This window comes from Lathyrus oleraceus, chromosome 4, assembly GCF_024323335.1.
Source record: "Lathyrus oleraceus cultivar Zhongwan6 chromosome 4, CAAS_Psat_ZW6_1.0, whole genome shotgun sequence".
In the NCBI taxonomy this organism is placed as follows: domain Eukaryota; kingdom Viridiplantae; phylum Streptophyta; class Magnoliopsida; order Fabales; family Fabaceae; genus Lathyrus; species Lathyrus oleraceus.
In genome coordinates, this window is record NC_066582.1 from 339837843 (window position 1) to 339855331 (window position 17489).

The following is a 17489-nucleotide window of genomic DNA, read 5'->3' on the forward strand; positions in this document are numbered from 1 at the left end:
AGTCTCAAACTTCAAATCCTGATAAATGGTTTTCAAAAATAAAGATTTATCATATTCTACTCTTTAACAACTTCAACATAAACCAAATGCATCAGTTAAACTCCAACAAAACATAGTAAGTAAGCAAACGTGCCTAGCCCCCATGTTACAGGATCAGAGTAAGACTTCTAAAAAAATATGAAAATAAATGAAGTAACATTATTAGCTAACTTCCAATTACAACAACAAACTCTACTCTTGAGTATCTGCAAGATGTCTATGATGGACAACATGAAAGCTAATGGGGTGAGAAATAACAAACAAATATAAATAGTGTAAATAATGTTAAGGTATAAAACACATCACAAAACACATATTCAGTTACATAAATCATCAACCACATAGTCTCACACCCTTCACAATACCATGTATACATTCACATCCAATCATCAATATCCTGAACAATTAACTAGATATGAAATCATGTATGCAAATATACTCCATAATTGACTCATTATGCATGCGGTGCCATTTATGACATCATCGTATAACATAATGATTCGCTAATCGATCACAGAAGTCAGCATAAACATTGCCACATTAGGTACACAATTATAATCCAAACAGTTCACTAAGCATTAACATGAGGTATCTATGCGCGTTAGCTTTCTAACACTTTAAATGGCGCGTCATATGGACCTACATATAAAAAATCATGGCGTAAGTCGTCAAGTTATCTTTCCAACGCTTCGAACGGCGTCTCGTTTGGACTTACAGAACAGAAGTTATGGCCAAAATCAAAAAAGGGCTCAACCACCTGAAACTGGAGCCAATCGATTGCACCAGGGGGAACAATCGATTGTCTCAGACCACTGCCAGCAAATTTTTCAAAATTTTGAGTGAACTAATCGATTATCCGCTAGGACCAATCTATTGGTCTTAGTGAAAAATGTCCAGAAACTCAATTTTAATACAGTAAGTATCCTTTTCATCCCCTAACTTCCCTTCATCATTCTAATCAACTCATCCAGTTTTAATAGACACAAAAATATGAACTCAGAGTGAAACATATCATCATAATTAACACCATATGCATCACTTATTTCATCATAATCCATGGCAATTTCATCATCAAATTTAACAATAAATTTCATCAATTCATGAATAACACTCAAACTTTCATACCTTCATCAATGACAAAACCTCATACACACATATTTATGGTAGTTCATACATGATTTATCATAGCAACACATATAAACACAAGATTCATCAACAATTTTTAGAAACTCATCATAAACCATTTATAAGAAGAAAAACCTGAGAACCAATGAGGTTAAGTTTCCTCATCACTATCCAATCATGCAATACACCTAATTGGTAACCCTTTCTTCCCTCTTACCTTGGATTTCCAGCAATTGATAATGAATCAAGTAACTTCTATGGCTTATCTACTCAAAAACCTAACTTTTTCTCTTCTCCCTTCCAAAAGCTCTTTCTCCCCTTTTGCCTTTTTTCCCAAATTTCATGTACTGACAAATTCTCCCTAAAAACCTACCTTCTCTCCCAACTTTTAGAATATATAGTACCCCCATCATTTTTTCTTAATTATTAATTTTGCCCAAATTAATCTTAGCTTTTCTCCTCTTACCACAAACTTTCCTCAAACCCCACAATTGGCCCAAACTCCTATTTTCCCCAATTTCTTATTTTATCAATAATAATAATAATTAAATTCCAATTATTTTAATTATTTTTTAATTTAATCTACCTTCTCACCACACCCTACCATTTCTACCACACCTCAACAACACATATTCAAATAATTTATTTTAAATCACACAACATCATATAATTAAATAATATAAATCCAAATAATTCAGTTAAATTATTTAATCGAATTTGGGGTGTTACATTTGTCCCCCGCTACTTTTTCAACTGAATCCACGTGTTTCATTTATAGTTCAGATCAAATGACATCCTTGGAGGCCAGCCACAACCACTAAAGACTTCCTCGTCTCCTTAAGCACACGACAAACCATGGGGGCAACTGTTTTGGACCGTCCAAAGGTCCAAAATGGTTAAGGCCTAAGCTAACTCAAATTCACTCCACATGATCCAAACTATAAAAGTCATCTCACACGAAATGTAAGGTACACTTTATGATCTTCACTTTTCAATACATTCATCTAAAATCTTGAACTGAATTAGACGTTTGAGTGTTAACCTTGCAGGTCCACCCCTGCACCACCTTATCAGAGATCAATACCACCTATTCAAAATTACACACCAATGAATTTCATCCAATTCCGATTCCATAACAAAACATAAGTCTAGAGACTAAAATTTGGAATCTAGAAAACATAGTTTCTATATTTTTATCATCTTCCATTTTGAAAAGTTCATATTACCTTATTAAAGTATTTTCTATGAACTATTTGTCTTACCATATATACTCTTTCTTAATTCTTTATTAAGAATTTTTCAAACTTCTTGTTAAAGATATCATTCACATGAAAATTTTGACATGGTAATGCATTTAAACATTTTTTATGCATACAATCCATATATAAATCTTTTAATAATTTTTTCCTCACTATTTATTGGTGGTGTTGTGTAACCCTTTAGCACCATATCCAAAAGTTCCAAATTTTGGGATATAAAGAAAATAGAAATTTTATCCTTTAGTAGTAAAGTCTTTCTCTGTCAAACATTAGAGGTCTGACTTAGTAAAAAGTATCGCTCTCTTTAATATTAGCATTTGTATGTTTAACCACGATCTTTCTTTAAATATGTTTTCTCTTACACGGTTTAATATTTAAATAAGAGACTAAAGTTAATGTGCTAATGAAGATGATAAAAACAAAGAAAAGGGAAATTTGAATTGTATTGGAGTTTAAAATCTTTTTGTGATTAAGATAAAAATCAATTCAAACTAAAATATCAAATGTAAAGAAAGAAAGGAAGATACGTAGACATAGAGAATTTATAATGCTTCATCCAAAAATTGGCGTTGCGTCCAATTAACACTTGAGAGATTTTCACTATAATTCAACAACTTGAATTTCACTAAATTATTTTCTAGTCCAATTTACTTATACCTTATATTTCTTAACCATAAAGAACTAAATACAACTTAATACTTTAGATATATTATTTGTTTATTCTTAACTATTGTAGAGCTTTTTCTCTAGGTATTCGTTATTGAAAGTTATTTTCTTTTCTTTTTCTCAAAGTTGACTCATAGAAGAGTATCGATATATTCAAGTATTGTACACAATTTTGAGAGAATTTAATGATATAAAGATCTTTCTTGGTTTGATTGTTGTTTTAGTTGAATGTTGAAATATATTATGATCCATTTGTACTATTAGACCACGACAATCTTGTACTAATAGCATAAATTATTGCATACCACACGTATCAATGTGTCACACATATCTTTTACATTTGTACCATGTGTATTATAGGTAAATGTCTCTTAAAGTTATTCTTAAAGAATAAAATTTTAAACATTCACTGATTGGTCAATGAAGAATAACAACTCAATCTTATAAGAAAATGATCAAAGTGTTGACTATTTAGTAATGAGGCAAAAAAACATATTGATAACTTGAGTAACTTTTAATCAAAAGATAATATTTAAAGCATTTACCAAAGGGCACATGACAAAATCTCCATGACACATGTCCAAATAATACTTTATCGGATATTAATAATTAACATCAGATGATATCTTTCTTATTCTTCTTGGGTTCAAATGATAATTAGATATAAACACACTTTCATCTATTTCTAGAGGATAAGATTACTAAAATTCTTTTCATCAACTTTCTACAAATATAGAATTTTTTTTTAAAATATCCAAAAATTTCAAAAAAATTTCAAAAATATCCAATTTTTCAAAATAATTACATAAATGGCCAATTTTGGCCATTTTTTACACTTAGGCGCCACCCTAGTTGGCGCCTACCCTTAATGGGTAGGGCAAGTCGCCACTAGGAGTGGCGCCTATGCCCATTCCTATTTTTTTTTTATTTTATTTTTTTTAAATGTTATTTTTTTTGTTTTTTTAATTTTTTTTTATTTATAAATTTATATTTTTTATTAATTATATTAATTTATGTTAAGACATATATATAAATAAATTTTTTTACAAGATATATATATATATATATATATATATATATATTAATTTATATATATATATTAATTTATATATATATATATTAATATAATTTATAAGTAATTAATATTATTTATAAATTTTTGGAAAAAAAATTAATTTATATACGTATAAAGATATGATAGACAATATTTTTAAAGATAAAGATAAAGATATAAAGATAATAAACAGAAAATATTTTTATTTAAATAATAGACAAGACAAATATTACAAAGATATGATTAATCACATATGATGCGGTCCCTGGTACGATCCGCACGGGGGAGGTCTAGTTACTCGCCTAGACGGTTCACGTGGTGGTGGTGCTTCCCTATTACCCCCCCTTGCCCTAACGCGCCCCCTTGCCGCTTGCCGTTGTGGTTGGGTCGAAGTCCCTTCAGTGCTGTAGGAAAGACGGGTCCCCTCTGCGCCCTCGAAGCTTTGTCTCGGTGGGACAAACTGACTACTGCTGGGTGCGCCCTCGAATTGTGATCTTTGGTAGTTTAGGGTTGAATCGGGTTGGCCAAAGTCCAATGTTTGTTGTGGTGTGTAGTAGTCTTGTTGGTAGTCCTCTTGTATACCCGTGTCGGGGCTAGGTGGAGGACTGGAAGAGCTTGGGAAATTGTCGTGTTGGAAGTGTTGGGATTGGTGGAAGTGGGGGGATTGATATTGTGGTAGGTGTTGGGACTGTTGATGGTGGTGGGAATGTTGAGTTTGTTGTTGGTAGTCTTCATGGTATTGGGATTGAGTTTGTGGTATGTATTGTTGATTTGGTTGGGGGGTGGACATGTGTTGTGGTGGTTGTTGTTGGTAATATGGTGGTGGTGGTTGTTGTTGGTAATAAGGTGGTGGTGGTTGTTGTTGGTAAAATGGTTGTGGTGGTTGTTGTTGGTAATAAGGTGGTGGTTGTTATTGTTGGGAATACTGTGGTGGTTGTTGTTGTTGGAAATATGGTTGTTGCATCCGGGGATCGTCCAAATAGAACGGGTCAGACACAATCATTTCTGGATTGGTATTTGCTCTATACCAATCCACATATTCCCTTGTCGGCTTCATTTCGTTGGGCGCCACCGGAAATTGTAGAACATAGTGGGCACGGTCTTTCCACATTTTACGAAACTCCTTAGCAAATTCCTTCCAATTTTGGGCATACCACTGGTGGCTGACTTTTTTTAGATGCCAAGGTTCCATAGACATTGGGGGGCCTGGGATTTCTTGATGCATTCCGAATTGAAGCTTGACACGGTCACTTTGGTGCATCTCCACAGTGGTGAACCGCATTATGGCCGTTTTTGCTGTCCAAACAGCTGCATCTTCGGGGTGGGGTTGATGTTCCAATCCCAAATATGGCCTCCAAATAAACTGCAAAGAAAAAAGTAAATATGTTATTTATCGAGAATGCATGACATTAATAAATCAGTTAGAAGCTGAGTGATTTAGTGGTAATACATCCTGTGCTCGGAGACGATCCAACAGTTGACGATAAAATATAATTTTATTTTTGGGGGTAAGACTGTAATCCAGTCCGGTTGTAATGAACCTAAACAAAAAAAGATAAATAATATTAGTTACAAATATTTATAGAATAAATATACAAAATGAAATAAGATCATAAATTTACCTAGTTGCGTAGGGGAAGGAGTAGTCATTAGGATTTTCTGGGGCTAGCCTCGGCAATCTCCACCACCCCCATGTTTGGAGCAAAAAAGCACATCCAGAAAATGTACAGTGCTCATTTTGTGCATTTTTACACAAAGAGCTATATAGGAATGCTAATACTGCAGAACCCCAACTATATGTGCTTATTCTATCAATGTCCCCGAGCAAACTCAAGTACATAAAATTTATGCTATTTCCCGTCCCTTCGGGAAATAACAAGTTCCCAAACAATAGCATAATGTAAACCCGGGTTTTTATGACTTTTTCTTGTTCGGAGGATTCCTCAGTCAAAGTTATGGAGTCGTGGTACAATTGTAGGCTAGATAATTTAATACCCTGACCCCTTGCTTTGGCAGACCCCTCACCCTCGACCAGATCTACCCCCAACATTTGAACACATATTTGGTTAGGCTGTTGAACATTTCCGGTCACAGGCTTACCATCTATTCTAAGACCTAAAAGCATGTACACGTCCTCTAATGTGACGGTACATTCACCAGTTGGTAGGTGAAAAGTGTGTGTCTCAGGTCTCCAACGTTCACACAGAGCCAAAATGAATTTGGCATCAATGGTGGCATTTACGACATGCATTACATGACCGAAACCCGCACGCTCTATGTAAGGTACGCACCATGGGTCTGGATAAGGCATTGGGTGTGAACGTTGACGAAATTTCTTGGGATCCTTTAAAAACAAACAATATAAAAAATCATTATATTGGACTTTTAAAAAACTAATTACAAACATACGAAAGAGGCAATGTTCAAGAAAAACTTACGAATGAGGCAATGTTTGCCCTAGTTCCTCTGTGTTCTTGGCCCATGGTAAGAAGCGACATGACTGCAATGTAGGAAGAAGCTTGGTGGATGAGAAGTTTCGCCTGAGTTCTCTGAATAAAAGTGTTAGTGGTTGATGAAAACTTGCAAGAATGACCCTCTATTTATACTCGTTTTCAAGTAGACTGAATATGCAAAAATGTGACAAGTGTAAGGCATGCGTGGTAGTGTTGGCATGCATTGGTGGAATCTGATGATGCAGAAACGTGACAAGTGTAAGGCATGCGTGGGAATCTTGCAGAATAGGTGCAGACTAGGTGGCAGTGTTGGCATGCATTGGTGCAGACTAGGTGGGAGTTGTCTTGTCTTGGGGAAGACTTGGTGGAATCTGATGATGCAGAAACGTGACAAGTGTAAGGCATGCGTGGGAATCTTGCAGAATAGGTGCAGACTAGGTGGCAGTGTTGGCATGCATAGGTGCAGACTAGGTGGGAGTTGTCTTGTCTTGGGGAAGACTTGGTGGAATCTGATGATGCAAAGGTGTGACACGTGGAAGGCATGCATGGGAATCTTGCAGAATAGTTGCAGACTAGGTGGTAGTGTTGGCATGCATTGGTGCAGACTAGGTGGTAGTGTTGGCATGCATAGGTGCAGACTAGGTGGGAGTTGTCTTGTCTTGGGGAAGACTTGGTGGAATCTGATGATGAAAAAATGTGACACGTGTAAGGCATGCGTGGGAATCTTATTTAAAATAAATAATTAAGCGTAAATAAGATTGAATATCATTTTAAACACATAATCACTATTTTACTTTATTTGTAAGAAACTACTAACACGATTTTAAGAATTTCTTTCCTATAACATGTTTGTTGTCATTTTATGATGATCTATGTGCTTGCACTTTTTTTATCACATTTTTTATTATGCCAAAAGGGCATAAGTAAACTCTTAGGGGGGAGTAAAGCATAATCTCTTTATCAGTGAGGGGAGTTTAATCACTCCAAATATTTATCCAACATTTTTTATTTACCACCCCCTTGAGAGATGCATTGTCCTCATCAAAATGGGGGGAAATATGGATAGGTGGATAGGTTGGCATGCGTGGGAATTTGCCAGACTTGGTGGTGAAGACTTGATGGGGAACAGGCATGCATGGGAATCTCTGAGACTAAGTTCAGGCTAGGTGGATAGGTTGGCATGCATTAGTACAGACTAGGTGGGAGTGTTGCATTCAAGGGTGTGACACGTGTAAGGCATGCGTGGGAATCTGCCAGACTTGGTGGTGAAGACTTGATGGGGAACAGGCATGCATGGGAATCTCTGAGACTAAGTTCAGGCTAGGTGGATAGGTTGGCATGCATTAGTACAGACTAGGTGGGAGTGTTGCATTCAAGGGTGTGACACGTGTAAGGCATGCGTGGGAATCTGCCAGACTTGGTGGTGAAGACTTGATGGGGAACAGGCATGCATGGGAATCTCTGAGACTAAGTTCAGGTGGATAGGTTGGCATGCATTAGTACAGACTAGGTGGGAGTGTTGCATTCAAGGGTGTGACACGTGTAAGGCATGCGTGGGAATCTGCCAGACTTGGTGGTGAAGACTTGATGGGGAACAGGCATGCATGGGAATCTCTGAGACTAAGTTCAGGCTAGGTGGATAGGTTGGCATGCATTAGTACAGACTAGGTGGGAGTGTTGCATTCAAGGGTGTGACACGTGTAAGGCATGCGTGGGAATCTGCCAGACTTGGTGGTGAAGACTTGATGGGGAACAGGCATGCATGGGAATCTCTGAGACTAAGTTCAGGCTAGGTGGATAGGTTGGCATGCATTAGTACAGACTAGGTGGGAGTGTTGCATTCAAGGGTGTGACACGTGTAAGGCATGCGTGGGAATCTGCCAGACTTGGTGGTGAAGACTTGATGGGGAACAGTCATGCATGGGAATCTCTGAGACTAAGTTCAGGCTAGGTGGATAGGTTGGCATGCATTAGTACAGACTAGGTGGGAGTGTTGCATTCAAGGGTGTGACACGTGTAAGGCATGCGTGGGAATCTGCCAGACTTGGTGGTGAAGACTTGATGGGGAACAGGCATGCATGGGAATCTCTGAGACTAAGTTCAGGCTAGGTGGATAGGTTGGCATGCATTAGTACAGACTAGGTGGGAGTGTTGCATTCAAGGGTGTGACACGTGTAAGGCATGCGTGGGAATCTGCCAGACTTGGTGGTGAAGACTTGATGGGGAACAGGCATGCATGGGAATCTCTGAGACTAAGTTCAGGCTAGGTGGATAGGTTGGCATGCATTAGTACAGACTAGGTGGGAGTGTTGCATTCAAGGGTGTGACACGTGTAAGGCATGCGTGGGAATCTGCCAGACTTGGTGGTGAAGACTTGATGGGGAACAGGCATGCATGGGAATCTCTGAGACTAAGTTCAGGCTAGGTGGATAGGTTAGCATGCATTAGTACAGACTAGGTGGGAGTGTTGCATTCAAGGGTGTGACACGTGTAAGCCATGCGTGGGAATCTGCCAGACTTGGTGGTGAAGACTTGATGGGGAACAGGCATGCATGGGAATCTCTGAGACTAAGTTCAGGCTAGGTGGATAGGTTGGCATGCATTAGTACAGACTAGGTGGGAGTGTTGCATTCAAGGGTGTGACACGTGTAAGGCATGCGTGGGAATCTGCCAGACTTGGTGGTGAAGACTTGATGGGGAACAGGCATGCATGGGAATCTCTGAGACTAAGTTCAGGCTAGGTGGATAGGTTGGCATGCATTAGTACAGACTAGGTGGGAGTGTTGCATTCAAGGGTGTGACACGTGTAAGGCATGCGTGGGAATCTGCCAGACTTGGTGGTGAAGACTTGATGGGGAACAGGCATGCATGGGAATCTCTGAGACTAAGTTCAGGCTAGGTGGATAGGTTAGCATGCATTAGTACAGACTAGGTGGGAGTGTTGCATTCAAGGGTGTGACACGTGTAAGGCATGCGTGGGAATCTGCCAGACTTGGTGGTGAAGACTTGATGGGGAACAGTCATGCATGGGAATCTCTGAGACTAAGTTCAGGCTAGGTGGATAGGTTGGCATGCATTAGTACAGACTAGGTGGGAGTGTTGCATTCAAGGGTGTGACACGTGTAAGGCATGCGTGGGAATCTGCCAGACTTGGTGGTGAAGACTTGATGGGGAACAGGCATGCATGGGAATCTCTGAGACTAAGTTCAGGCTAGGTGGATAGGTTGGCATGCATTAGTACAGACTAGGTGGGAGTGTTGCATTCAAGGGTGTGACACGTGTAAGGCATGCGTGGGAATCTGCCAGACTTGGTGGTGAAGACTTGATGGGGAACAGGCATGCATGGGAATCTCTGAGACTAAGTTCAGGCTAGGTGGATAGGTTGGCATGCATTAGTACAGACTAGGTGGGAGTGTTGCATTCAAGGGTGTGACACGTGTAAGGCATGCGTGGGAATCTGCCAGACTTGGTGGTGAAGACTTGATGGGGAACAGTCATGCATGGGAATCTCTGAGACTAAGTTCAGGCTAGGTGGATAGGTTGGCATGCATTAGTACAGACTAGGTGGGAGTGTTGCATTCAAGGGTGTGACACGTGTAAGGCATGCGTGGGAATCTGCCAGACTTGGTGGTGAAGACTTGATGGGGAACAGGCATGCATGGGAATCTCTGAGACTAAGTTCAGGCTAGGTGGATAGGTTGGCATGCATTAGTACAGACTAGGTGGGAGTGTTGCATTCAAGGGTGTGACACGTGTAAGGCATGCGTGGGAATCTGCCAGACTTGGTGGTGAAGACTTGATGGGGAACAGGCATGCATGGGAATCTCTGAGACTAAGTTCAGGCTAGGTGGATAGGTTGGCATGCATTAGTACAGACTAGGTGGGAGTGTTGCATTCAAGGGTGTGACACGTGTAAGGCATGCGTGGGAATCTGCCAGACTTGGTGGTGAAGACTTGATGGGGAACAGTCATGCATGGGAATCTCTGAGACTAAGTTCAGGCTAGGTGGATAGGTTGGCATGCATTAGTACAGACTAGGTGGGAGTGTTGCATTCAAGGGTGTGACACGTGTAAGGCATGCGTGGGAATCTGCCAGACTTGGTGGTGAAGACTTGATGGGGAACAGGCATGCATGGGAATCTCTGAGACTAAGTTCAGGCTAGGTGGATAGGTTGGCATGCATTAGTACAGACTAGGTGGGAGTGTTGCATTCAAGGGTGTGACACGTGTAAGGCATGCGTGGGAATCTGCCAGACTTGGTGGTGAAGACTTGATGGGGAACAGGCATGCATGGGAATCTCTGAGACTAAGTTCAGGCTAGGTGGATAGGTTGGCATGCATTAGTACAGACTAGGTGGGAGTGTTGCATTCAAGGGTGTGACACGTGTAAGGCATGCGTGGGAATCTGCCAGACTTGGTGGTGAAGACTTGATGGGGAACAGTCATGCATGGGAATCTCTGAGACTAAGTTCAGGCTAGGTGGATAGGTTGGCATGCATTAGTACAGACTAGGTGGGAGTGTTGCATTCAAGGGTGTGACACGTGTAAGGCATGCGTGGGAATCTGCCAGACTTGGTGGTGAAGACTTGATGGGGAACAGGCATGCATGGGAATCTCTGAGACTAAGTTCAGGCTAGGTGGATAGGTTGGCATGCATTAGTACAGACTAGGTGGGAGTGTTGCATTCAAGGGTGTGACACGTGTAAGGCATGCGTGGGAATCTGCCAGACTTGGTGGTGAAGACTTGATGGGGAACATGCATGCATGGGAATCTCTGAGACTAAGTTCAGGCTAGGTGGATAGGTTGGCATGCATTAGTACAGACTAGGTGGGAGTGTTGCATTCAAGGGTGTGACACGTGTAAGGCATGCGTGGGAATCTGCCAGACTTGGTGGTGAAGACTTGATGGGGAACAGGCATGCATGGGAATCTCTGAGACTAAGTTCAGGCTAGGTGGATAGGTTGGCATGCATTAGTACAGACTAGGTGGGAGTGTTGCATTCAAGGGTGTGACACGTGTAAGGCATGCGTGGGAATCTGCCAGACTTGGTGGTGAAGACTTGATGGGGAACAGGCATGCATGGGAATCTCTGAGACTAAGTTCAGGCAAGGTGGATAGGTTGGCATGCATTAGTACAGACTAGGTGGGAGTGTTGCATTCAAGGGTGTGACACGTGTAAGGCATGCGTGGGAATCTGCCAGACTTGGTGGTGAAGACTTGATGGGGAACAGGCATGCATGGGAAGACTTGATGGATAGGCAGTAAGATTCTTGCAGTATAAATATTCACACACATTTTCGCAAAGGTATTCACAATATCTTCACAACAATCTTCACAAAACCTTGACAATATCTTCACAAAACGTTCACAAAACCTTCACAAAACCTTGACAATATCTTCACAAAACCTTCACAAAACCTTCACAAAACCTTCACAAAACCTTCACAATATCTTCACAATATCTTCACAAAACATGGCATCTTCATCACAATACAAAATTAAAGCTCACGTCAATGGTGAGACTTATGAATGTGATATGTCTGGCTTCCTATTTAGAAACACCGAATGCACTCGTTTTTGTCTAAATAGAGGAGCTGACTTCTCTTACCTGAAGAGGAAGATTGAGTCCAAACTAAGACAACCCGTGTCCCAAATTTTTTATCAACAACCTTTTTTTTCAGAAAACAACTCTGTCAAGTTTTATAAGTCATTGATTCAAAATGACATGGAGACACAATACATGCTTCGTAACCATGAGTACTCTGGTTACGAATACATAGTGTTGTACATTGTGTTGGAACAACCTCAACCAACTCAGAATATTCAATCACAGGTTATTGATCCTGTGATTGATGACGAACAAGATGCTGAGCACCACGTTGAAGACGATGTGGTTGATGATGCTGAAGACGTGCTTGATGACTTGGTGAACCGTCATTCTGAAGACGAAGACCAAGCTCAAATACCTATAGCGCAACGCTACTCACCTCCTGCGCACTTCACAACACTTAACTTGGGCGAGGATGAGCCCTCATCAGATATGTTCTACAACCCATATATGAGGTCTGATGAGGACTTAAAGAAGGGTGACCAATTTCGGACCAAGGAAGAGTGTCTGTTAGCAATAAAGAACTGACACTTGAAAAATTGTGTTGACTACGATGTTATCAAATCAAATCCGGAAAGATACGTTATTGTATGCAAAAATCCGGAGTGTGGATATAGGTTGATGGCATCGTACAAGAAGAAGCATAATGCGTGGGTGATAGGGTCCATATCTCAAGCTCACATTTGCGTCAACACCAACATGGCACAGGATCATCGCAAACTTAGCCATGACATGATCTGCCATTCCATATTACCTCTAGTTGAGGCTGACCCGTCACTGAAGGTCAAAACAATTATCTCCCATTGTGTGGCTGTTTTCAAATATACACCGTCATACAGAAAGGCTTGGTTAGCGAAAACCAAGGCAATTGAACTGGTGTACGGTAACTGGGAGGAATCATACAAACAACTACCACGCTACCTGGCTGCACTACGATTGTATTCACCTGGGACGGTTACTATAATGGAGACCTTGCCTGCACAATCCCCTGACGGAACTCGTCTAGAAGGTAATGGAATTTTCCATAGACTTTTCTGGGCATTCCGTCCCTGCATCACCGGGTTCACATTCTGCAAACCACTTGTTCAAGTCGATGGAACTTGGCTGTATGGGAAATACAAAGGATCGTTACTGATGGCGGTCGCACAAGATGGCAATTCAAATATTTTCCCAATAGCCTTTGCATTGGTGGAAGGAGAAACGGCTGCTGCTTGGAGTTTCTTCCTTAAGAATCTTCGAACGCACGTGACTCCACAAGCTGGCATCTGCGTGATTTCTGACAGGCACGCTTCAATAGACAGTGCATACAATAATCCAGCAAATGGTTGGCATGACCCCCCGTCTACCCATGTCTACTGCATCAGGCATATTGCTCAAAATTTTATGCGGGAGTTCAAGGATAACTTCTTGAAGCAACATTTGATAAACGCGGGGTATGCATTAAACCAACCTGGATTCCAATACTATCGCCGGGAAATAGTGTTGGCAAATTCTGATGCAGGGAGGTGGATCGATAATATCGACAGAGCGAAGTGGACAAGATCATACGACGATGGGGTGAGGTGGGGCCACATGACAACAAATCTTGTGGAATCAATGAACGGCGTGTTTAAGGGCATACGTAACCTCCCGGTAACCGCATTGGTGAGTGCGACCTATTTTCGGATGGCAACGTTGTTTGTAACAAGAGGCAGGCGCTGGAATGAAGTGTTGCAGACGAGTCAAGTATATAGTGATGCCTGCATGAAGTTTATGAGGCAGGAATCTGCCAAAGCCAGCAGCCATCGGGTTACGGAATTCGACCGCCATGGCCACACTTTTAGTGTCAAGGAAACAATTGACCACAACCAAGGGCTGCCCAGACAAGAGTATAGGGTCCTAATACCAGACCGTTGGTGCGACTGTGGTCAATTTCAGGCCTATCGTATGCCTTGTTCCCATGTCATTGCAGCGTGTTCACACAGCCACTTCGATGCATTATCGCTAGTGTCTCCAATCTACAAAGTTGCAACATTGCTCAATGTATACGACAATCCCTTTCCGGTGGTAGCATTGGAGGCGTATTGGCCAGAGTATGACGGGGAAATTGTTTGGCACAACGAATCGATGCGGCGGAATAAAAGTGGTCGCCCAAATAGCAGGCGCATTAGAACTGAAATGGACGTCGCAGAGAAAATGCAGAGGAAGTGTAGCATATGTAGACAACTAGGGCATAATAAGAACAAATGTCCATATCGTGGATCTAGTTCCACAACTTAGTTTTCACTTTCATAAATCTGTGTACCAAAATCATTTTAAATTAAAGTTTACTTTTTATTCCAAATAGAAGATGACACTTGAACAACAAACACAAACATCTAACATTACAACACCAATTACTAAAACAAAAACAAATACTGGAACAAAAACAAGTACTAAAACAAGAACAAGTACTAGAACAATAACAAATACAACAACAACATGACAAACAACCATTAAAATCTAAGAAATTACAACAGTTAACACTATGTCGTCTGATCCATGCATCATTTGGATGCAATCAATGTCGCTTTCAACTTCAACCCACCAACGTATCGTTTCTCCAGTTTCAAATGAGAACCTTGTTCTAAGCCTCTGAATCCTTCTGATGACTTCACCAGGTTGGTAATCTCCCTCTAACCAAGACATCAAGGACCTTTTTAGTTGGTCCAACGAACGGATGTTCCAAAATTTCATCTCCATTGGAGGTTTCAAAGGCGAGAAAATAACATGCCCATCCCTTTTTAAGATTACTGGTTCAGGATCCGGGCGCCTTGATGATGTTCGCTGCCATGACGACGGTCTTGGGGATGCCATGAACTCAACTTGATACAGAAAGTGATAGGAAACAGTGGTGAAGAAAATGCAAGGAAATAACACTTTATTTATAGGAAAAGATCTGGGTTGTACACCAGTCTACCTAACCCTAATTAGTGTCGCACTTGATTACTTAATCTTATAGGGAATTAGGGTTTCAATTAGGTCATAACTACCAAACTCTAATTATAACCGATCAATAAACCCTAATTATAATTGATAAATTAACCTTAACATGATTAACCCTAATTCTTCCAAAAAATTTTAAATAATAATAATTACTTATAAATTAAATTAGTATATATAAATTTATATATATATATATATATATATATATATATATATATATATATATATATATATATATATATATATCTTGTAAATAATTTTATTTATATATATGTGTTAATATAAATTAATATAATTTAGAAAAAATATAAATTCATAAATTAAAAAAAATTTAAAAAAAAAAAAAAAAAAAAAAAATTTAAGGGTAGGCGCCACTCCTAGTGGCGACTTGCCCTACCCTTTAAGGGTAGGCGCCAACTAGGGTGGCGCCCATGTAGGAAACTAGGGCAAAAATTGCCCATTTTGGTAATTTTTTGGAAAAAATGGATATTTTTGAAATTTTTTAAAAAATTCTGGATATTTTAAAAAAAAATTCACAAATATAACACATTAGAGAATACAAATGTTCTCTTATACATTGTTATCGTAAAGGTCAAAACTAAAAATATTGTTTTTCAAATCAACTTTGATTCAACCTAATTTACCTTTTTTCATATTCCATTTAGTACTTAATATAAAAAAATTACTTTTTAGACTAATTAAATAATTCATATATTTAGTCTGTTATAAAAATCAAATATATTAATTATTCAATAAATTTAAAATAGCATTTTTCTTATATTAATAGTCAAATCAATTTTATTTTAATATATTAAAAAATTAGTTCACACAAGTGATAAATATAATTATAATTTCTATTTAAAAAATATTTTCATAATTTATTAAAATTAGATTTTTTTTAAATTTCCAAATAAGAATAATAGCTATTTGTTTTATACTAATTTTTAAATTTAAATATGGTATTATCCCTAGTTACTACATATATTATGAATGAAAGGGAGGAGACTCGAGACGTGTTAATAATAATAGTGTGTGGATAATAAACTCAATTTCATCGTAACCATAGAACCAAAACCCTTTATCAATTCAACTTTCTGTTCCGTAACATTTACCAACTCTGAGCAAAATCCATGGCTGTTACCACCACATTCAAGCTTTCACTCTTGTTCACTCTCATCTCAGTTTCATTATCGGCTATTCCCCCAACATGCAAGCACATAGAGTGTCCCAATTACGATCTCATACAAGCGGAAAATGGCTACGAAATCCGTCGCTATAACTCAACTGTTTGGATTTCCAATGACCCCATTCAAGAAATTTCTCTTGTTGAAGCTACAAGAACCGGTTTCTTGAGGTAACTTCTCTTGCTGAGTTGTCTCACCGAAAGAGTTAATTGAATTTGATTAATCTTGTTATGTTTTCAGGCTTTTTGATTATATTCAGGGTAAGAACAACTACCAGGAAAAAATAGAGATGACAGCGCCGGTTCTCTCTGAGGTTTTTCCTAGTGATGGACCCTTTTGCAAGTCTTCATTTGTTGTAAGCTTTTATGTGCCTAAAAAGAACCAAGCAAATCCACCTCCTGCAAAGGGTCTTCAAGTTCAAAGATGCAAACCTGTGTATGCAGCAGTTAGACAGTTTGGTGGATTTGTCAAAGATACCGACGTTGGCGAGGAAGCTGCGGCGTTGAAGGCGAGTATTGCCGGGACTAAGTGGTCGTCTGCTATTGATCAAGGCGGTAGTGCTGGTCATGCTTCTGTTTACTCTGTGGCTCAGTATAATGCCCCTTTTGAATTTGATAATAGGGTGAACGAGATATGGTTCTTGTTTGATTTGGAGAGTGGATCGCGTGCTATGTGAAATTTACCGGACGAGAACCACTCGCCAATTCTAGGTAGTATGTAAATTTTCAATGTGAAAGTAATATGTCTAGTTTGCAGCTTGATGTGTTAGTGAAGACACCTTGTTGAATTAATAAATAAAGTGCAGGCTGAAGTGTTTCACAATGCTTTCAGCTTGGCTTTTTGGTTCATGTAATGTTAAACTTTTTTAGTTGGCTACACTGGCAAAATAAAATCATTAGAATTGATATGGCTTTTGAAACGAGTGTCTGACATTTTTAAGTAGTTTACATTTCTTCTATTGCGAGTCCTATATCCTTCGAGAGCACGTCTCTCTGGCATTGGTGGTGGGATTTCCCCTTGAATACAACAACAACAAAGCCTAATTCCACTAACTATGGTCGGCTACGTGAATTAATTTTCGTTATAATATTCTATCTAGAATCATGCTTCTATCCAAATGGTTAATTTCGAGATCT

General features: G+C 39.4%; 1 protein-coding gene across 1 annotated transcript; it reads left to right on the plus strand.

The window, feature by feature from the left end:
- Window positions 1–16154: 16154 nt before the first annotated feature.
- Window positions 16155–17272, plus strand: LOC127075386 (uncharacterized). Its single transcript, XM_051016861.1, has 2 exons — window positions 16155–16523; window positions 16594–17272. The coding sequence occupies exons 1-2, from the start codon at window positions 16300–16302 to the stop codon at window positions 17027–17029; spliced, it is 660 nt and encodes a 219-aa protein (XP_050872818.1). The 5' UTR covers window positions 16155–16299; the 3' UTR covers window positions 17030–17272.
- Window positions 17273–17489: the final 217 nt, after the last annotated feature.